Genomic DNA, 20,122 nt, shown 5'->3' on the forward strand with positions numbered 1-20,122 from the left:
ATAATTTCAATCAGTATAAAAACAAACAAATATGTACTAGAACAAAACGGCTTTAGGGTAGATCACAAGTAAATAGATTTTGAGACAGAAAGTTCTTATAATTTGCCAAAATGAAGATTTAAATATTCTTTTTTCAAAAATATAATAAAAAGTATTGGTCCCCGTGCTCCTTTTCAAGCTATGAAAATTGCCTTAATGTGGTTAGTATGTTTATGAAAAAACACATAAGAGTGCATAACAAAATTTCTATGAGATAGATTTTTGAAATAAATTGTGCGAAGATATGCTTCATAATATGTTTAAGATATAAAAAAAAAAACAAAAAAAAACATGGTGTCACCAGCTGGGTTTCTTGCCAAAAGTAAAACAAAAAATTCCCAATTAGCCCAGTATAAAGTTGTTACTAAAAGAGTTATCTCCCCTTAAATGACTCATTTAAAAAAAGAAAGATTTAAAAACCAAAACGTTTGATATTTGTTAAAATATTTTGAATAATACAATAACTTAACAAGTTTTCTTTAAATGAATAAACAGTCTAATTATTAAATTGCTCGGATAATATGATCTATAAAATGTATAACGTTCCAGTCTTCTAAACAGAAGATTAAAATTACAAGAGTATTAACTGCCAATTTTACTGTTTATGGTAAATAAAGTAAACATATATAGAGGGAAAAAACAAATATTAAACAACGAAAAAATAACAAACAATTCACAATTCATTTACAATAAAAATGAATACATTTGATAGGCTCAAAATTATCACCCCTAGTTTTTGGTGGGGTTCGTGTTGTTTATTCTTTAGTTTTCTATGTTGTGTCATGTGTACTATTGTTTTTCTGTTTGTCTTTTTCATTTTTAGCCATGGCGTTGTCAGTTTGTTTTAAATTTACGAGTTTGACTGTCCCTTTGGTATCTTTCGTCCCTCTTCTATAATAGACTAATCAAAAAGAATACCATCTGATTGTATAATTAAAGCAACCAGATCGAGAACTTATATTTTAAGATAAAAGAATGACCAATAATGGAGATGGTATAAAAAAGAAGATGCGGTATGATTGCCAATGAGACAACTATCCACAAAAGACCAAAATGACACAAACATTAACAACTATAGGTCACCGTACGGCCTTCAACAATGAGCAAAGCCCATACCGCATAGTCAGCTATAAAAGGCCCCGATAAGGCAATGTAAAACAATTCAAACGAGAAAAGTAAAAAAATGAACGAGAAATAAATATGTTACACATAAACAAATGACCACCACGGAATTACAGGCTCCTGACTTGGGACAGACACATACATAAATAATGTGGCGGGACGGTTGATCAACAGGGCACTAACTAGCCCCTTATGATGAGGGAATAAATTATAAATACATAGACATTTTTATTAGAAAGTTATGGATATGAATAAATATATATATAGATATTGCGTTGAGTAAAACAGGTTAAATCCACCATTTTCTACATAAGAAAATGACTGTTCCAAGTAAGTATAAGTAGGGTGTTATCAGTTCTTTTGATGTGTTTCAGATTTTGATTTTTCCATTTGCTTTAGGACGATTTGAATATTCTTCGGAATTCGGTATTGCTGTTAATCTACTTTTTATCAATGGAAAACAAAATCTCACTTTTTCTAAAATAAAGAAGCCTTTTTTTATTGACTCACACCATTGAACCTGTCTTTCTCTAATAGGAACAACAAAGGCACTCAATCTTATTTATGGATTCAATATTGTTAAAGCAGGAAATAGAAAAAAAACAATTAAAAACAATGGAATTCGAAATTCAAAATTAAGACCAAACAAAAAACAACAGATCTGAAAAATAAGTTTTCATGAACATCTTGAAGAAGTGCTCCCAAATTAGACATTCCAAACAGGAGGGGCCATAAGGTACGTCAAGGTAAGATTCGTTCCAGATAAAGAGGTCCATCTAGCCTTAAAAGATGTTGTGAAATGGTATTTTGACTAATATATTTTTACACAGAAATTCGCTCGCAAGTTTACATAACGTTGGTTTGATGCACTTTTAATGTACATACAATCAAGTATTGTGTCATGGCATATACAAATTATATCTAGTTGTAGAGTTGCATCTTCTTCTGATGAAAAAAACAAAAAGGATTTACAAAGTTTTCATGAAGTATACGATTTACAAAAAAAAACTGATAATATCATCAAACATGGGTCAAACAGGGAGCTAGATGGACTGTTTACAGCTTCAAAATATCAACTTGACGAAAGTCACTATTTAAGAAGTGGTATAGATAATTTTTGTTGATACAAGGCGAAAAGAACGTTTGAAATATTTGTAAAATATATAATGTCAATTATGTACCCAAAAATATGGATTGAGCAATGAAACTATATTCGTTTTGTCAAAATTATATTTTGAGTTACCGAAACTTTGCTTTACAGAAATTATATTTATAAAGATTAAAAGATTTTTTCTGTATCTGTCATTTTTTTAGATGTGTTTTATACTGGCTAGGTAAACAATCTAATGATTTCAGAGACGATTTACTGAGACTTAATTTCATCGGTCTCTCAAAAGATGTCAATGTATTACATGAACCAAATACTACTCGAATAACAAATTGCATATTTATAATATTTATGACAAATGTCAAGATGTCTGGTGTAGGAGGAGATTCAAAATTATTGATTTAACATTCACATCACAAAACTTTCTTTGTAAACACTCATTAAATTTCTCGTGGTTGTTGGACCTTGATACTTGATGGAAACTTGTTTATATCCGCCTTGAAGTCAATTACTGTGATGTTTCAATCAACATTCACAATATGATATGCTCATGTTTTAATGAGGGAGCATTAGCATCAAATTCTTGTTCACTGATTTGACAGAAATTTTCAATTTTTTTTTATGATGTACTAAAACGAATTCTTAATTATATTAAGGTGAAGAAAAAAAAGCAATACATGGGCTCGCTTTAATATATCCGCATTTTGTACGTCCGCAGACCAAACGCCATTTAATAAATCACCAATATGACCTCATATAAATCGATTTAAACAGCTATATAAATTTAAAGAGAGCATGTGCATTCATATGTTTTTTTCTTTTTATGTGTGATATCATGTTATAGGCTATACATATATGCAAATCATCATGGAGGCGGTATCACCAGATTATTTGGTCATATTTATAAATTTACTGTTTGCAAAAGTACGAGAAATATTTGAAATACTTCGCTTCTTTTTTTTTTTTTTTTTTTTATCCCAGACATATATTACTTAAGCCGTATTTTGGCACAATGTTTTGGAATTTTGGTCCTCAATGCTCTTGAACTTTATACTTGTTTTGGTTTTCCAGCAATTTTGATCTGAGAGTCACTGATGAGTCACTGATGAGTCTTATGTGGACGAAACGAGCGTCTGGCGAATTGAATTATAAGCCTGGTACCTTTGATAACTATTTACACCACTGGCAGATTCCTCTGCTGGTGAACGTTTCGTCCCCAATGGTATCACCAGCCCAGTAGTCAGCACTTCGGTTTTGACATGAATATCAATAATATGGTTATTTTTGTAAATCAACTGTAAATTTTTTTTTAAAAGTATGATTTTTTTCCAAGTCCTAAGGATTTTTCTCATCCCAGGCATATGTTACCTTTACTGATATTTTTTTGTCCTCAATGCTTTTCAATTTTATTTTTGTTTTGGGTTTCTAACTATTTTGATATGAGCGTAACTTATGAGTCACATTTTTTTAATTACGTTGACGCCTGGACTGATTCGGATGTGTCTATTCTGTGTTAAACTTTAATAGCATTATGTATTCGGGTTTAGTTTTCTGTAATTAGTTTATACTTCAGTTTCATTATGTATATCTCTTTCATATTCATTTGTTAAAATTTACTGTTTGCAAAAGCATGAATTGTTCTATATAATAAGGATGTTCTTATCCCGGGCATAAAAACAATGCCGTATTTTGCAAAACCTTTTCAACTTTTGATCTTCAGTGCTGTACAACTTTGTATCTTTTTCACTTTCGATCTTTTATATCTGAGCGTTATGTATTCGGGTTTAGTTTTCTGTAATTGGTTAATGCTTCAGTTTCTTTATGTATTCATTTGATAAAATTTACTGTTTGCAAAAGCATGAATTGTTCTATTTAATAAGAATGTTCTTATCCCGGGCATAAAAACAATGCCGTATTTGGCGAAACCTTTTCAACTTTTGATCTTCAGTGCTGTACAACTTTGTACTTTTTTCACTTTCAATCTTTCATATCTGGGCGTCTGTGAGTCTGGTGTGGACAAGGCGCGTTTGTGGAGTATTGAATTTTAAACCTGATGCTTTTTGTTATCTATTAATCATGTTTTTCTTTGTCTAATATGTTCTCCTATTTATTTGTTTTGTAGTCCTGTAATATTATGTTGTCATTTCAATGTTATATTTAACTTTGCCATTAAAGTGCGAGGTTTGGCATGCCACAAAACCAGGTTCAACCCACCACTTTTATTCCCCTTTTAAAGTGTCCTGTACCAAGTCAGGAAGATGGCCATTGTTATATTATTGTTCGTTTCTGTGTGTGTTGCATTTTAACGTTGAGTCGTTTGTGTTTTCTCTTATTTTTGAGATAAGACGTGGCACGGTACTTGTCTATCCCAAATTCATGTATTTGGTTTTCATGTTATATTTGTTATTCTCGTGGTGTTTTGTCTGATTCTTGGTCCGTTTTGGTGTTGTGTCGTTGTTCTCCTCTTATATTTAGTGCGTTTCCATCGGTTTTGGTTTGTTGCCCCGATTTTGTTTTTTGTCCATGGATTTATGAGTTTTAAACAGCGGTATACTACTGTTGCCTTTATTTATGTAGCCGAAACGCGCGTCTACCGTATTAAAATATAACTCTGGTACCTTTGATAACTATTATGATAAATTGGCGTTCATACTTGTTAAATGTACCTTTTTTAACTAGTATATCATATAAAGCATCAGATAAAACCTGTACAAAATTGACTATCTGACCATTGTAAATGGTCAGAAAATGGTCTGAATCTTCTTGTTCTTCTGGAGCACCTAGATCACCACTGGGATTTGGCGGCCTTTTTAAGATCAGTCTTAGATTTCGATATTGTGTTTTGTGTAGAGTCAGTATGTAATTTTCCGTTTGTTGCCCTGACATTGTCAGTTTGTTTTCGACTTATGAGTTTGAGTATCCATTTGATATTTTCGAGTCTCTTTTGTAAGATTGGTGTTTGAATTGATTTTGCAAAATTTTAAGATATAAACTGACCGGAACAGTTGCGGGTAAATTTTAAAAACAGGCAGAATGATATACTGTTCCGATGTCATGGAAATGGATGGAATTAAAAAGATTCTATTGATTTAGTTTGGTCCCCTCCGTAAAACATACAGTATGCCTTCGGAATATATAAATATGTCAAAAATTTCAATAACGGCCGGGAAACAGACTACTATTGATTACACCTTATCATTGTTTATATCTTATCCGCTTAAAAATTACTTCCATAAACTAAGTCAAAATATATGAGACAATATCTGAAAAAGTCAATTTTTTGGCAATAAGAAAAAACAAAACAAAATATTTTTAGACCCGGTATTTTAATAGCACGAATCGAAGAACACACATTGTAGATCTAGGAACTGTTGTCTGTAATTCAAACAATTGCTTAATAAGAAAACAATGGCTATTTTAAAAATGGTATAAAAAAAAATCCAGTTCTTTCCTGTTACCAAAGTGAACCAATTTTAAAAAGTTTCTAATGGGAATAAGAAATAAGTTTAAGACACTATTTGTGGTTTACTAGTATATCCTGCAATAGTTTATCAAATGCCAATTATTGATTTTAGCATTTGCAATACAAAAGGTTTAGAAATATACTTAAATATAGTCAGATATGTCCGTAACATGAAAGAGTCTTGAGTAACAGGACAACGGTAACAGGACAGAGTTGGTAACAGAAAGGATTTTTCTGCTTAATTTAAAGTTTAAGAAAAATACATCATTTTAGATTGGTCACAATTGGAAGATAACAGCAAACAATGTCATTTATCTTTTGAAACTGTATTTGCAAGATGAAAAATCTGCCTAGGTAATGAAAAATTCTAAAATAAATTCCTTGCTGTTACTATCTACTATACTAGAATTGCACACTGTTCTCTGCTGTTATCAAAGGGAAAAACCCTATTTATTTATTCAATATACTGTATATTATTTTGAAATTTATTTGATAAGGTGGTGATAACATAAATTAAATTAAATGGTTGGCATATAGTAGATAAACTCTTTGATTCTTTAGTGAAATTGTCTTTAGCATCCTTCCTGTTACTGACGATGGTTATGCTGTTACTTTTTATCAGGTAACATGACAGAACGTAACAGAAAGGAATTACGCGATAGTTTTTGTCCTTTTTATCACATTAAATGTAAGTGCATTTCCTGTGACATATAACATTTAAAAAGATGACATAAAAACACACCTTATGTTGTGGTGCACACTTAAAATTATTCTCAGAAAGTGTAAGAAAAGGCTATAACAGGATAGAATACCATAAAGTATTTTTCTATAAATTCGTACCTTGGATGGGCTTGAATTTTCAAACCTGGCCGCCTTTCCATCTATTTCTTTGTACTAATGCATTCAGAAAATGATGCTCTTCAAAATACATAATGGTAAAATAACTCTTGGTCTTGTAAACGTTTCCACATGTAAAAAGACCTAGTGGTAACAGGAGGGAAATCACCCCTGGGGACAAATTTTTGTTCTCTTAAAATTTGCAAAATTTTATTACATGCTCTAGTTATAATATAAAAAGACAAATTAGGGGCAAGTTTATTATATAATATATCATATATGTGAGAATCGGACGCCTGTTAAATTAATTTGGATATTATTTGAATGATTCAGTTTTCAAAAAAACACAGGGGACAATATGATTTTAGGGAGGGGGGGTGGACATTTAAATTACAATATTTTATTAGAAGAAATACAAGAATTAGTGTTTAATTGGCAGGAGTTGGTGCATTATATAATTTAGTTTATACTGAAACTTGAAATTTTCAAAAAAGATGGTTGAATAAAAAAATAATTGCTGGTGAAGTGGGGGACATGCAAAATCAGATATTGTCTCATATATAGTTGAATTTTGTTCTCGTATAAGAAATAATCGAGAATAGAAATTGTTGAAAGGGGGTCACTATCAGATCATATATAGATATAAGAAAATGTGGTATGAGTGTCAATGAGACAACTCTCCATCCAAGTAACAATTTATAATAAGTAAATCATTATAAGTCAAGGAACGGCCTTCATCGTGGAGCATTAGCTCACAACGAACAGTAAGTTATAAAGGGTCCAAAATATTACTAGTGTAAAATCATTCAAACGGGGAAATTTCAAGATGTGTTTTAAACGATTTAAAACAAATGTAATTATGACTCTGTAATTATGACGTGTTGGGAATGAGCATCTAGATTACTAAATAAGACTTCGTAGTTATTCAATGCAGAGAAATGTCAGAACCTAAGAATATATCAAATCTCCCGCATATTACCGAATGAATCAATTCTTCTGATCAGCCTAATAAATGCTTCATTACATAACTAACCTTCAATGCATTTCTAGTTAAATGTCAGACATCGTTTATAAGAATTTGTTGTAACTAGTTCTAATCAAATGACAAAGACGGTGACCTGTGGATAATAAGATTAAGAGCAAATGTATAAAAAAAGAAAACATCATGAATTTTGCGGATTAGGTGAAAAATAAAAAAATATATCATGTGACGGGTAAGCATCTTATATAAATGCTCTTTTAGAACAACTACTTTTTCAAGATACTGCAGGCCTTTATGATTCAAAAACGATCATAAAATTTGTACTTTAAAATCGTCTCTTTTGAAAAATGTCAACTGAACAATATCTTATAATTTGATATGATAGAATTACTTATGTATCTACTATTATATTCTGTTTACAGTTTGATTCTTATTTTGTTATGTCTAGACAAATTATGTTATTTACCAGTGTAAAGTTTGTAATGTGAAGTGTAGGATATAATAACTGTCTTCAGAGGTTGACAATATTTCGTGATTGATTCTGAGTAGTGTCTAAAACAAAGGGAGAATAAAAATTAGTTCTTATGAAATTGTCTCAAAGGCAAAATAAACAAAATTCTGTGGATTCATTATTTTTCGTGGGATACCAATTTTCGTGGTTTTCGGCGGTACTGGTGAACCACGAATTTAAATGTTTAACGAATCACAAATTTGCTACTGGGTTGCATACAGACCTGGATAACACCACGAAATCAACTATCTACACAAATGTAAGATTTCCTCAATCCACGAAAACTGATACCCACGAAAATAAATGAATCCACTGTACTTAAAAATTTGGTAATAGGTTGTTGACTTAAGGATACAATAAAAAAAAAAAAGTTTAAGAGGACATAGTTTTTACCTCATGCCATCCCTAATCTATGGCAGATTTTAAAAAATCATAATCTATGGCAAGTTTTGTAATTTCCCAATTTATGGCGGATTTTTATTGTTTCCAAATCTATGACAGACTTTTTTTCAAATGAAGAACAATGCAGAAATGCACAAGATTATGTAGAACCATCGTACTTCAGTGTGACGATAGAGGTTCGGTGTACCATCGCGGTTCCGAGTCCTAAATATATATAAGAAATAAATCATGAAAAACTGAAATGTGTGTTAACTCGCAAAAGAATATATCGAGTGAGGATCTCTTATATATAGTTCATTGCAGATAGTTTGGTGTTTTTTTGTTGCATCTCAGTTTTTCCTTTGTTCCTTTGTTTTCCTCTTATAGTTGATATTTTACCCTTCGGTTTTAGCTGTAACCCGAGTATATTTTCTCTAAATCTATTTATCATTTTTGTACAGCGGTATACTTCTACTGCCTTTACATATATCACTCACTGATATACAAATATTAATATAACAACAAACCAAATTATGACATGAACAAATTACAATATAATGATTATTTATACGATAAGATTGAATTCCATGTTATGTATTCATCATCCACACATGCACTTGTCTCAGAAAACAATATATCTATGTTCCTTTACCTAAATTTATTAGAAAATTATTCTCCTCAAACTTGAAAGTATAAATCGTGGTAGTTAAGATATGATCCATATGGTCATGTTATTACGGGCACCTCATTATCGCCCAAGAGAGGTGAAAAAAAACGTTGAGGAAAAAAGAGCAAAATATTGTCTCTATCTTAAATAGATTGGAAAGTGTCGTATTTCTAAAATAAGAAATCAATTTCAAGACTTTTCAAAGCGGGTTTGTACCGGCTGACAAAGTAGCCAAAAATGTGATTGTTGTATGCCGTAAACTACACGGACATTATTAAGAACGAAATTCTAAATTCAAGACCGTACGCTTACTTTACTGTGTGTTGAATAACTAAACTACACACACAAAAAACAGTTAAATATCTTTTCATTTCGGCCTCTTATGAGTGTTCTACAACTCATCTTCTTTTTCCGCGTATGTATACGATATACACGAAGTGATTGGTGATTAAAAACGCATGGCCCGTTTGCAGAATTTCTTTTTAGTGCTTTGTACTAGTCCATTTACTTCTATCAAGGGACTTATCGTTAACATTTGTAATAAAAATATATGGAATAGTGTAATTGATTATTCTCGCTACTCATTCAGACTTCTTTTCTAATGAGAAAGGTAAATATGCTAGATATACTTACTAAAGGTGTGATAGATGATTGAAGCTGTTTATTTTCTCTTTTAGGATATGCATGTACGTTTTGCCAACAAAGTTTATCGACAGGGTGTAGGTTTTCCTATTGGCACTTATTTCGACCCTTTTATAGAAGACTTTCTTATGCACTGTTATGAATCACAGTGTATGACCGAACTCATTAAGGTCCTTCTTAATTTCATTTAAATGATAAATTCACTTACCGTTATTTTGATGATATCTTTTGCATTAAATAATCAAAAAAAATACCTAAAGAAATAAATCAATAATAACTGTCCTTTCCTCAATTTAGATATTTCAGTTTTTACACAGGAAACTCTATACTAAAATTTACGTCAAAAGGGACGAATATCCGTGCCCTATTATTAATTTTCCTTTTTGGGGTAGTGAAGTTCTTTTGGCAGTATCTTATTGTGCTTATATATTAATACTAGTTCTCTATGCCCTTGTTTGTTGTGACGTATTTGATTTTAATGAACGTAATCTGTGTATTGCTGGTAAATTATTTAGTCAGAGATTTCGTTACCACGGTTTACTTAAAACCTTTCCTAAATTCTTCCATAGGTTTAAAGATTTTGTTTTGAAGTGTGGTTGTACCTATAGCAAACCTATTTCAAACTGGATAGCACATTCTAATTTTTACAGTGATGTTGTTTACCGTGAAAGTAAATTTAGAAACAATTATCCTACTAAACATATCGATCCTTTAAATAGACTGTTGGTTTTCCCGTTTGAATGGTTTTACACTAGTAATTTTGGGGCCCTTTAAAGCTTGTTGTTCGGTGTGAGCCAAGGCTCTGTGTTGAAGGCCGTACATTGACCTATAATGGTTGACTTTTTTAAATTATTATTTGAATGGAGAGTTGTCTAATTGGAACTCACTCCACATCTTCCTATACATTATTATTCTTAAAGGTTACTAATTCAATACTGTAATTAGATCTTTGAATTTTGTTTTTATTGGTATTGATATTGATTCTGTTATCGGTAAATTAAAAGCAAACTAAATATTATTGTTATGTACATATGCACATTCATGAATCTACAATCTGTCGATACCTGCATCTTGGCATTGCACAATGTCATTTATCTGACTGTTTATGACGTCTTTACACGAAATCAATTGGAATTTCAATTACGTCCGGGAAACCGACTAATGTGGAGCAGGATCTGCTAAACCTTCTGGAGCACCTGCTATCCTCTGCTGTCTGTTGGTCTTTTTTTCTATTTTAGCCATTGCGTTGTCAGTTTATTCTCTTATAAGTATTATAGTATGCACACATGTGTGCTAATAAAAATAAAATGAACTATAATATTCAAATCTATCATAATTTTATTATAGTACTGAATTACTACTTTGGGTCATAGTACTACACATGTTATTTTAAGTGTTGGCTGATTTTTTTTTTAAATATTTGCCAAGACTGAGAAACTATCAAAATACTATAACCTAACAGTCATGCACTAGCTATTGACAAGATAAAATCTGTGCTAAATATCTAGATAGAACGGGTCAAACAACCTCTTTCTATCTGGGTTTTTGCTTATTGACGGCAAAAATTCAAATCTAACGGACGTTTTTTGAAGAGTATCTTTATTTACAGACGTTCCAATCAGCTCAGTTCCAGCAATTTTGAGTAATATTTGACAATTGACTCTTCGAGGCCACGTTCCATTTGGTGGAGAGAGAATTTTGGATCCGTGTTCCATACAGCCTTCATCTGTAGTATAGAAGGGATCCTTTTTAGTGCTAACCACAAATTGGTATGTCATTGGATCATGTCTATATTGATCTGTTTTTCGAGTTAGAAATGTGTCAACGGCATCAATAGTTCTTGTTTGTCCAATTTGTACTTCTTCATCAATTTCAAAAAGGATATTAAAGAGATCAGAACACAATACGCGTCCGTCCCAGATGTACTTCTTTGTCGGATCGTGTATATTTGAGTCGAATGGTTTTGAAACTTGAATACCATAGTTATAATAACATACTCTTGATGATACTACATTGGGGTTGTGACCATATAAAACAGCTCCTTTCAACACCGAAAGAGATCCATCTGTTGGTATAAAAACCTCCAACGATTGGAACTGCTTTTTAATTGCATGTTGTAATGTGTCGGCCTCTGAAAAACCACCTGCCATCATTATTGCACTTACATCAGAACATCTTTCATGTTTCAATATGGATACTACTTCATCGATGATATTACGTATGGTCTCAGAAAAAAATGTTTCAACTAAAGATCCTGCAATAGATAACTTGTCTCGTTTAAGTCGTACTGTTTCATCAAATCTTGAACTTGCAAGGGCTGTTGGAACGTCTGATTCTTCAATATCAAGGAACAGTTCAATCAAACTTAAAGGCATACGAATGGTTACTGACTCTTTGCCATCAACCTTAAGAATTGTTTTCTTTACTTCAAAATCTCTCAGTAGTTGTAAAAAATCTTCTCCGTTGTTCTTTTTAAACTGTTTTAGGACATTTTTTCCAAAAATTTCATTTAGCATATTAACGAACTGTTTATTTATGCATTCACCACCCCATGGCCCACCGCATTCTCTGTGTATTATTTTGAGCTCGCCGTTTTCTAAAACTTGTTGAGTAGAAATGTCTATGGTACCACCTATAGTATCAAATGAAAAGTTATAATTAATGCATTCATGGATGTGAACAGATTATTGTAAAGAATATTTAGATATACGTAAATTTTAGTCTATTAACGGCTAATGTAATCTTGTCCTTGGTCATATGACCTTTAAAAAATGTATAGAGGTGTTCTTGATCTACAAGGCACATATTTGACGAAAGATTTTAACTTTGCAATATTCTGAACAAAACAAATTCAATTGGAATCTTGTTCTCTTTAGTGGACTTATTAAATCAAAATATGTTTTTTAACTGTGAAGATATTACTCAAAAGAGATTGTCTAGATTAAATATTTCTCCCAATTTTTGTACAATCTTAGGTACCGTGACCTTTACATTTAACTACTGACCCATTATTTTTGATAGTCACGATAAAAAATTTGTCCAAATCTTATAAAGAAAAAAAGAAAAAAAAAGAGTCGTGACCTCGACCTTTGACATTAAAATTGAACGAAATAGTTCTTGTCACATGGTAAATTATCAAATTCCCCAAGATTGTGTTCATTTTTTTTTTAAATTGTCTATTCTTTTCAATTAAACGATCTTTTACTGGCGAAAAACAAATGTTAATGTGCTCTTTACATTATTTTTAAATCTTGAATAATCTTACATTCTTATATAAATGAGGCTGTTAGTTTTCTCGTTTGAATTGTTTTACATTGTCATTTCGGGGCTTTTTATAGTTGACTATGCGGTATGGGCTTTGCTCAGTGTTTAAGGCCTTGTGGTGACCTTTATTTGTTAATTTCTGTGTCATTTGGAGAGTTGTCTCATTGGCAATCATACCACATCTTTTTTTTTTGTATTAAGGCCACACCAATTTGATTCCTTGTTCGACGGACCCGCCCGCACCTATTTTTCTCAAAACAGATTTTTTTTATTTTTTTTTATATTCCCGCTTCCCGCATCCGAAACTGTAATCATGTCCATTTCCCGCACCGTTTTTTTGTAAATATTATAAAAATATATCAACATTTGTTTTTAAAATCACAGTCTAACCTGTATATTACGATTTTAAAAATAAAAGCACACCACCACACTTCTTAAATATCTGTGAGAATATTTGGTTCAGCATGAAACCTATTTATCCAAAGAAGGAGTGCTCTGATATAAATTTATAAAAGCAGAAATATATACCGGAAAAGAACAAAACATTGGTTTCTTTCCCCCATACTTATATTCCCTATCAAAATATGTTCGTTGTTAGAATAAAGAACAGAACTTCTGAAGGATTTGCCTTCAACGGCAATTATATTGTATGCTGGCGAAACAAAACTATCCATCTGTCCTGATTGATTCAGGGGCCTGTCGTTCAGCAGTTATCGTTTATTGATGTTGTTCATTTGTATTTTCCCGTTTGGATATATATAAATTAGATCGTTGGTTTTCCTGTTTGAATTGTGTACGCTAATAATTTTGGGGCCCTGTATAGCTTGTTGTTTGGTCTGTATCAAAGCCCCATGTTAAAGGTCGTACTTTTACCTGTGTTTGTTATTATCAGGTTAAGAACAATCTTCCATCAGACAAGGGGTCATTTTACTGATGTAGAAAAGAAAAGAAAAATACCAAGGATTTGTATAGTTCTTCTATTCAAAACCTTTGAAAGCTTAGACTTTTGTACTCAAAAAGAGGAGAGTAACATCATATTTTATACAATTTTTTCTAAAAGAGGGGTCCACTTATTTTGAATAATATTAAACTGTTAAAGAAAATGTGTTAACATGGTTAAAGTCCATGAATATTACAAAATTCTTTTACATGTTTTGACTATTTAATACGAGATAGATGTATAGTTCTTTGAGAAAATGTGAGCTCTTTTGTACAAACAAATATATTATAACTTACATTAACCACTCATAAAACATGAAAAAAGGGATATTTATAACATTAAGGGGTTGCCCCCAAACTGAATATGACTTAGATGGAGAATTGTCTCATTGTCAGTCACACATATATAGACTAGATTTAAATATTTCTTGGTGAACAGGGAAAAAATACTTCAGAAATTAAAGAAATAACAAAGTACAAGTGATAAATCAAGTTTTAATATTGTCGAAACCTACTATTTTATGTTTACAAAAAAAAAAATATAATCGCTCGCCTTTACTTTTCAAGCTTCGCCTCAAGAATTTGCAAAATAAATATTTTTTTATTTAAATTTTCAAATCGCTCGCTCGCCCCAAATTTTGGAGTCCAAAAATCCGTAGAACAAGAAATTAAATTTTTGTGGCCTAAAGGAACAAGATTTTTTGTTGTGAATCAAAATGTTACATGAACATACAAAATTACAAAATTTAAATAATTTAGAATTTAAACAATACAGTAACGCTATAGAGAGTGTCCCCGATCTGTACTGTACTAACATATGGTTAAAGGCCTATATCACCATGGTCTCAAAGAAGTTGCGTTCGTGGATATTATTTCATTTTACTAAAAAAAATTAATCAAAGTCTCATTACTCCTGCAAGAATTTCGGTACAATATGGTAAAGTACACATGATGGCAAAAAGTAAAATGATAAAAATACTGAATTCAGAGGAAAATCAATTTGGAAAGTCCATAATCACATGGCAAAATCAAATAACAAAACTCATCAAAACGAATGGACAAGAACTGACATATTCCTGACTTGGTACAGACATTTTCAAATGTAAAAAATGGTGAATTTAACCTGATTTTATAGCGCTAACCCTCTCACTTTGATGACAGTCTCATCAAATTCCGTTATATTTACATTGATGTCTAACAAACACACACAATAAATAAAATTGTCAAAATATGGGTACAGCAGTCATCATCGTGTAACAATTTTAAAAGGAACAATTTAACACTACACAAAAAACATCTATCTACAAACACGTTCATTGATTCGCGTGTCTGACGTAAGAACATTTTATACGCCACATATATTTGTCGTTCAATGTACATACAAACAATTTTAAAATTTGAAATAGGCAATGTTATCATACAGGGTTAAAAATTCTAAAGTATGTAAGAATAAATTTCAGAAATAGACCGAGATTTAAAATACTAGTAGTCCAAAAGTTATATAGAATAAATAAGAATCCACAAATAGTTGATTCCACTACGCGATTGAATGATTTTGACGTTTGTGCTTCAATGAATATTTTAATTCATAACAGAAATACAGCTGTATATCATTATGACATAAAATAGAACAATATCATACTGACGGGATCTTTTGAAGTACGAAGTCACGTTATAAGAACCAAAAAAAGCTGAATGTCAAACTTTCTCATTGATGTGTTCAGACGGACAAACAGACAGACAGACAACATACCTCTGCGACGCTACCTGTGGGGGATATTAAAAAAGGTCTAGCTTCAATAATAGTACCTCCAGCATCAACAACAATGAACTTTCGACCCGGATCAAAAGCTTTGAGAATGACAGTACCATTTTCTCCTACTAATTTATCAACAGGAAGAAGGCTTGCGTAAATTGATGCAGCCTCAGGCTCATATACTAGACTAAACTTTTCACCTTTTATACCAGCCTGATAAAGAAAATAATCGTATTACATACAATTCAATATGGTTTTTTTTGGTATGGGTACTGATAAGTATAACTATACATATGTTATTTGTATTTACATTGTTTCATTGGTCAAATATATTCGTTCAGTGTATGTTCACTTGTGTTAATAGGTCGATTGATTGGGTTAAGCAATTTCTATAGTCCATTTTTATTTTAACAACTTTTGACTTCGGAATTAATATTTTTCGACATGTTACTTTTCTGTGGTCGGACATCCTGATACTCAGTCAATCAAAAGCAACGTAAATAAGTAAATTCAATACTGTAATTGGTATAACATCTGTTTATATGCTATCTATATATGACTTATATCATCGAAAAATATTAAATTTACCCAAACATTGTACCGATCAACTATTTGATTTTACTTGTTTCGGCTTTTCATAATTGACCGAGTACAAGAATGCCCTATCACAGAGTTGGTTATCTACCTGTCGAACAAATTGTAGAACACAGAGTCAAAAGTCGGTAAATTGAAAATGGTCTATTGATATTTAATAGAGTGATGTTACACTACTGTTTCAGATAAGAGTGAATGTTTAAATCCGCTGCCATTGTTTGCACCTGTCCTAATTCAGGAATCGAAATATTCAGTAGTTGTCGTTTTTTTATGTGGTTCATAAGTGTTTCTCGTTCCGCGTTTTTATATAGATTAGACCGTTTGTTTTCCCGTTGGAATGGTTTTACACTAGTCATTATTTTGGGGCACTTTGTGGCTTCCTGTTCGATGTGAGCCAAGGTTCCGTGTTGAAGACCGTATTTTGACCTATAATGATTGTGACTTGGATGGAGAGTTGTCTCATTGGCACGCATACCGCACCTTCTTATACCTATGTGTTTAAGATAGATATTTGTCTGCGAGTTTAAGGTTTCTATCGTTGTGTATGCGTTACATACAGGTTGAAAGAGTAAAACTTAAGCTAGAGTGCAGAAACAAAAACGGGAAAGTTTTAAGGGAAAGAAGAACTAATGGTTACAGGTAACTCTTAATTCCTCTGTAGTTTAGAGGCAGTGGCATTCAAAGTAATTCGATAATTCATATACAGTAATTGATGGAGTCCCAAAGATGTGTAAGTCGATGTCTTCATCATATTTCACAAGAAAATAGTCCACATGAAGACACATCACCTAGATTGAATATATTATTCTCCGGGCCGATATGTCTACATGTATATTCTTACTCCCAAATGATGCGTGCTTAACAGAAGAGTAGTTAATACCAATTGAAAAGAAAAACTTTACTATAAAAGGTTTTAAGAGAGATGCAAATAAAATAATACTGGTTTATATCTGAGTTTAAAGATTGGACAATCAATTGTAGTAAAGGATTTGTTCTCCCAAAAAAACATGCCAAATTATGATGAAGGGGACACAAAAAATATTTAATTGACGTTACAAAGCACAAAAAGGGTTTACATATCACATATGCTAATATATAACATACAAAGTGTTTACTTTGATAGGATAGCTGTTACATGATGCACTGGGTAAGGCATACAATTTTAGTGATTGTTTTATTGAACAACAGCGCAATTTTTTTTAGATGTCTTATTGATTGCAGTATTACATTCATACTTCATTTTTGCTTGGAAACTCATGATGTAATCTCATTGTCAAAACTACTGACGATGCTAGCGACTCTTCAAATGAAATTCATTACATTCGTGGATTTTTTTTTATAAATATAAAATAGGTTAAAGTAGTAGTTTTAGAAAATATTCGTAGTCAGAGGAACTGAATTTCCAAGGAAATATTGGAAGCGCCGTTGAAGTATTTCACAAGCATGTAGTTTAAAATTACTGTTTGATATTAAATTTTTAAAACGATGTATTTTGAGTTAATCGAGACAAAAACAGGATAATCAATATATTAAACGTTTTTAAAGACTGCAGTTTAGATTTTCAGTTTCCAGACTTCAGAACTTGTAAGGTGTATTCAATTTTTAAACGGAAGCCTTTAGGAAGAATATAACAAAAATATATACTTCTGAAATTAATAAAAGCCACATGTAAAGCCACATGTACGGTAATAGACGAATTCAGACAGAACTTACACAAATACACTATACCTTTTCAGCAGATTCTCTCATAAACTGTTTTGCGGAATCATTCCAGATTGCTGGTACCGATACTACCCAAAATATGTCGTCTTCAAACGCTCCTAGCTTTCTCCACTGCATTTGCTGAACAAAATGGTCTTTCAAAAATCCAATTGCAGCAGAAAAAACAGCTTTTGCAGATATACTCTTTCTACCAGCATCCAGCAATTCAAAATCTTTTCTTATATCCTATCAACAAATTTCAAAAATTATACGATCTCACGGCTCATGAAGTCAAGAATTTCATAAAAAGATGATGTAAGTTTAATTCAATTTGGGCACAATAAGATAAGAAGTTGGCACATATCGTGTTGTCTCTGTAAAAAAAATATACTTATAACGTCTAAAAGTTAACAACAGAAATGTCAACTATTACTAAATGTCCCTTTGTGCATCGGCGTTTAGAGATTTTAAAAAAGAGTAAGAAGACATTTTTCGTCAGGGTAAATTCTAGGTTTTGTATCTATATTTCTATGTAATGTGAAAATAGTATAAATATTTCTACATGATATAAGAAAAGTACTAACTAGAAAAGATAATTGCTAGTATCTTAGTTTAAAGTCACAATTCCGAATATATTGTTCTATTTTATCTTAATTTACACTTGCAGTTATAGAGCAGCACATCCTAGTAGTACGCCGGGTTTACTGGAGTATATTTTATAATTTAAAATTGGGGGCAGGTATATAAGCTGATATCCGTTGGCTAACCTGTGATCAAACGGGCCAGAAACACCTCATTAAATTGGGGTTGAGTAGACATGGAGGTATATTTTCGAGGGTGTAACTCTAACACAAGAACCTCACATATCTTAAATGAATACAGGAAAATGCTTCTTGTACAACAATAAACGAAGATGTGACGTTTATCTTGTCGTTATCTACATAGATGCTTAAGATCCGAGGTTGCTCATGTAGCGTTGTTTTTATTTTATAATTAATTATAAACAAAACTCTCAGGTTAATAAAAGAAAGCATTATGAAACATACTGGAGTGACGATCGGACAGAAAAGAGTTTAAAAACAATGTCAATGGATACAGATTTTAAAACTCCAAGTCAGTATCGTCAGTCTCTGCATGGAAGCATAAAGGCTAATGTAGTAAGGGAAGACACTTATTAAAGTTTAAAGGTTAAGACATTGTTTAATAAATTAGCTGCGTATATATTGTTTGATGGATTTACAAAAGGATTTAAAGTATGCATGGGTCTGCGTTAATCTTTTAATTGTTTAAACTTGATTTAGGCAAAACAGCATGATAGTCTAACTTAGAAGAAATACATATGAGAGAGATTCGGGCGTGGCCAATAGCTGGCCCCTTTAAAAAGAAACCTTTTTCTTACCTCCGCATATCACCGATAGAGAATGTAGCTAAAAACCATCCTCCGGGTTCTAATCTCACGGATGGCGTATGATACAACATTTAAGTTATCCATTAAGAAGTATTATCAATGGTTGTATTGCCCCCAACTAGTAACTGTACAATACACATTCATTGACAAAGTTCTTGGCACTATTAGTAAACTAAGAAAAGAGGCAGAACTGGCACACATAGATTTAGTCTCGGCATTTAGATTATAATTATTGCACCCTGATGAATTTGTTTTATTGGTTTTTGCTTCCAAAACAACTTTTATTTCCAGAAAGCGCTCCCTATAGGTCGTTCGGCAGCGTGCGCCCTGTTCGAAAATTTGCTTACTTTTAACAGTTCCAACATTCCAACTGACTTCATTTTCAGAAAACGACATATGTAACAAACACAAACTTTTAGCTACTACTTTACAAGCAGAACCAAATACAATGAAAGTCCCAACTATGTACTGGCTTTCGAAGCTACACAAAAAACCTTACAAATATAGATTTGTTTCATCGTCAAGCCATTGTTCACTACTAAATTGTCTATTCTACTTACTAGTATACTTGGTACAATAAAAAACCTGATATTGAATTGTTCAAATATGGCCTTTGAAAATAGTGGAATTAATTACTTTTGGAGTGTCATAAACTCGTTGGAAGTTCTTGATAAAATGCATGCATATATTGGTGATTTTGAATCTGTT

At 31.8% G+C, this 20,122-nt stretch overlaps 1 protein-coding gene across 1 annotated transcript; it reads right to left on the minus strand.

Annotated features, from left to right (window-relative positions):
• Positions 1–11,248: 11,248 nt before the first annotated feature.
• On the minus strand, positions 11,249–19,794 carry LOC134726675 (heat shock 70 kDa protein 12A-like). The gene is made up of 4 exons (XM_063591088.1): positions 19,762–19,794; positions 18,034–18,252; positions 15,765–15,924; positions 11,249–12,384 (listed from the first exon to the last, which is right to left on the minus strand). Exons 1-4 carry the CDS (start codon positions 19,792–19,794, stop codon positions 11,249–11,251), a joined length of 1,548 nt encoding a protein of 515 aa, XP_063447158.1.
• Between the last annotated feature and the right edge of the window lie 328 nt (positions 19,795–20,122).

The sequence above is a fragment of the Mytilus trossulus genome, chromosome 7 (genome assembly GCF_036588685.1).
Source record: "Mytilus trossulus isolate FHL-02 chromosome 7, PNRI_Mtr1.1.1.hap1, whole genome shotgun sequence".
NCBI classification, from domain to species: Eukaryota; Metazoa; Mollusca; class Bivalvia; order Mytilida; family Mytilidae; genus Mytilus; species Mytilus trossulus.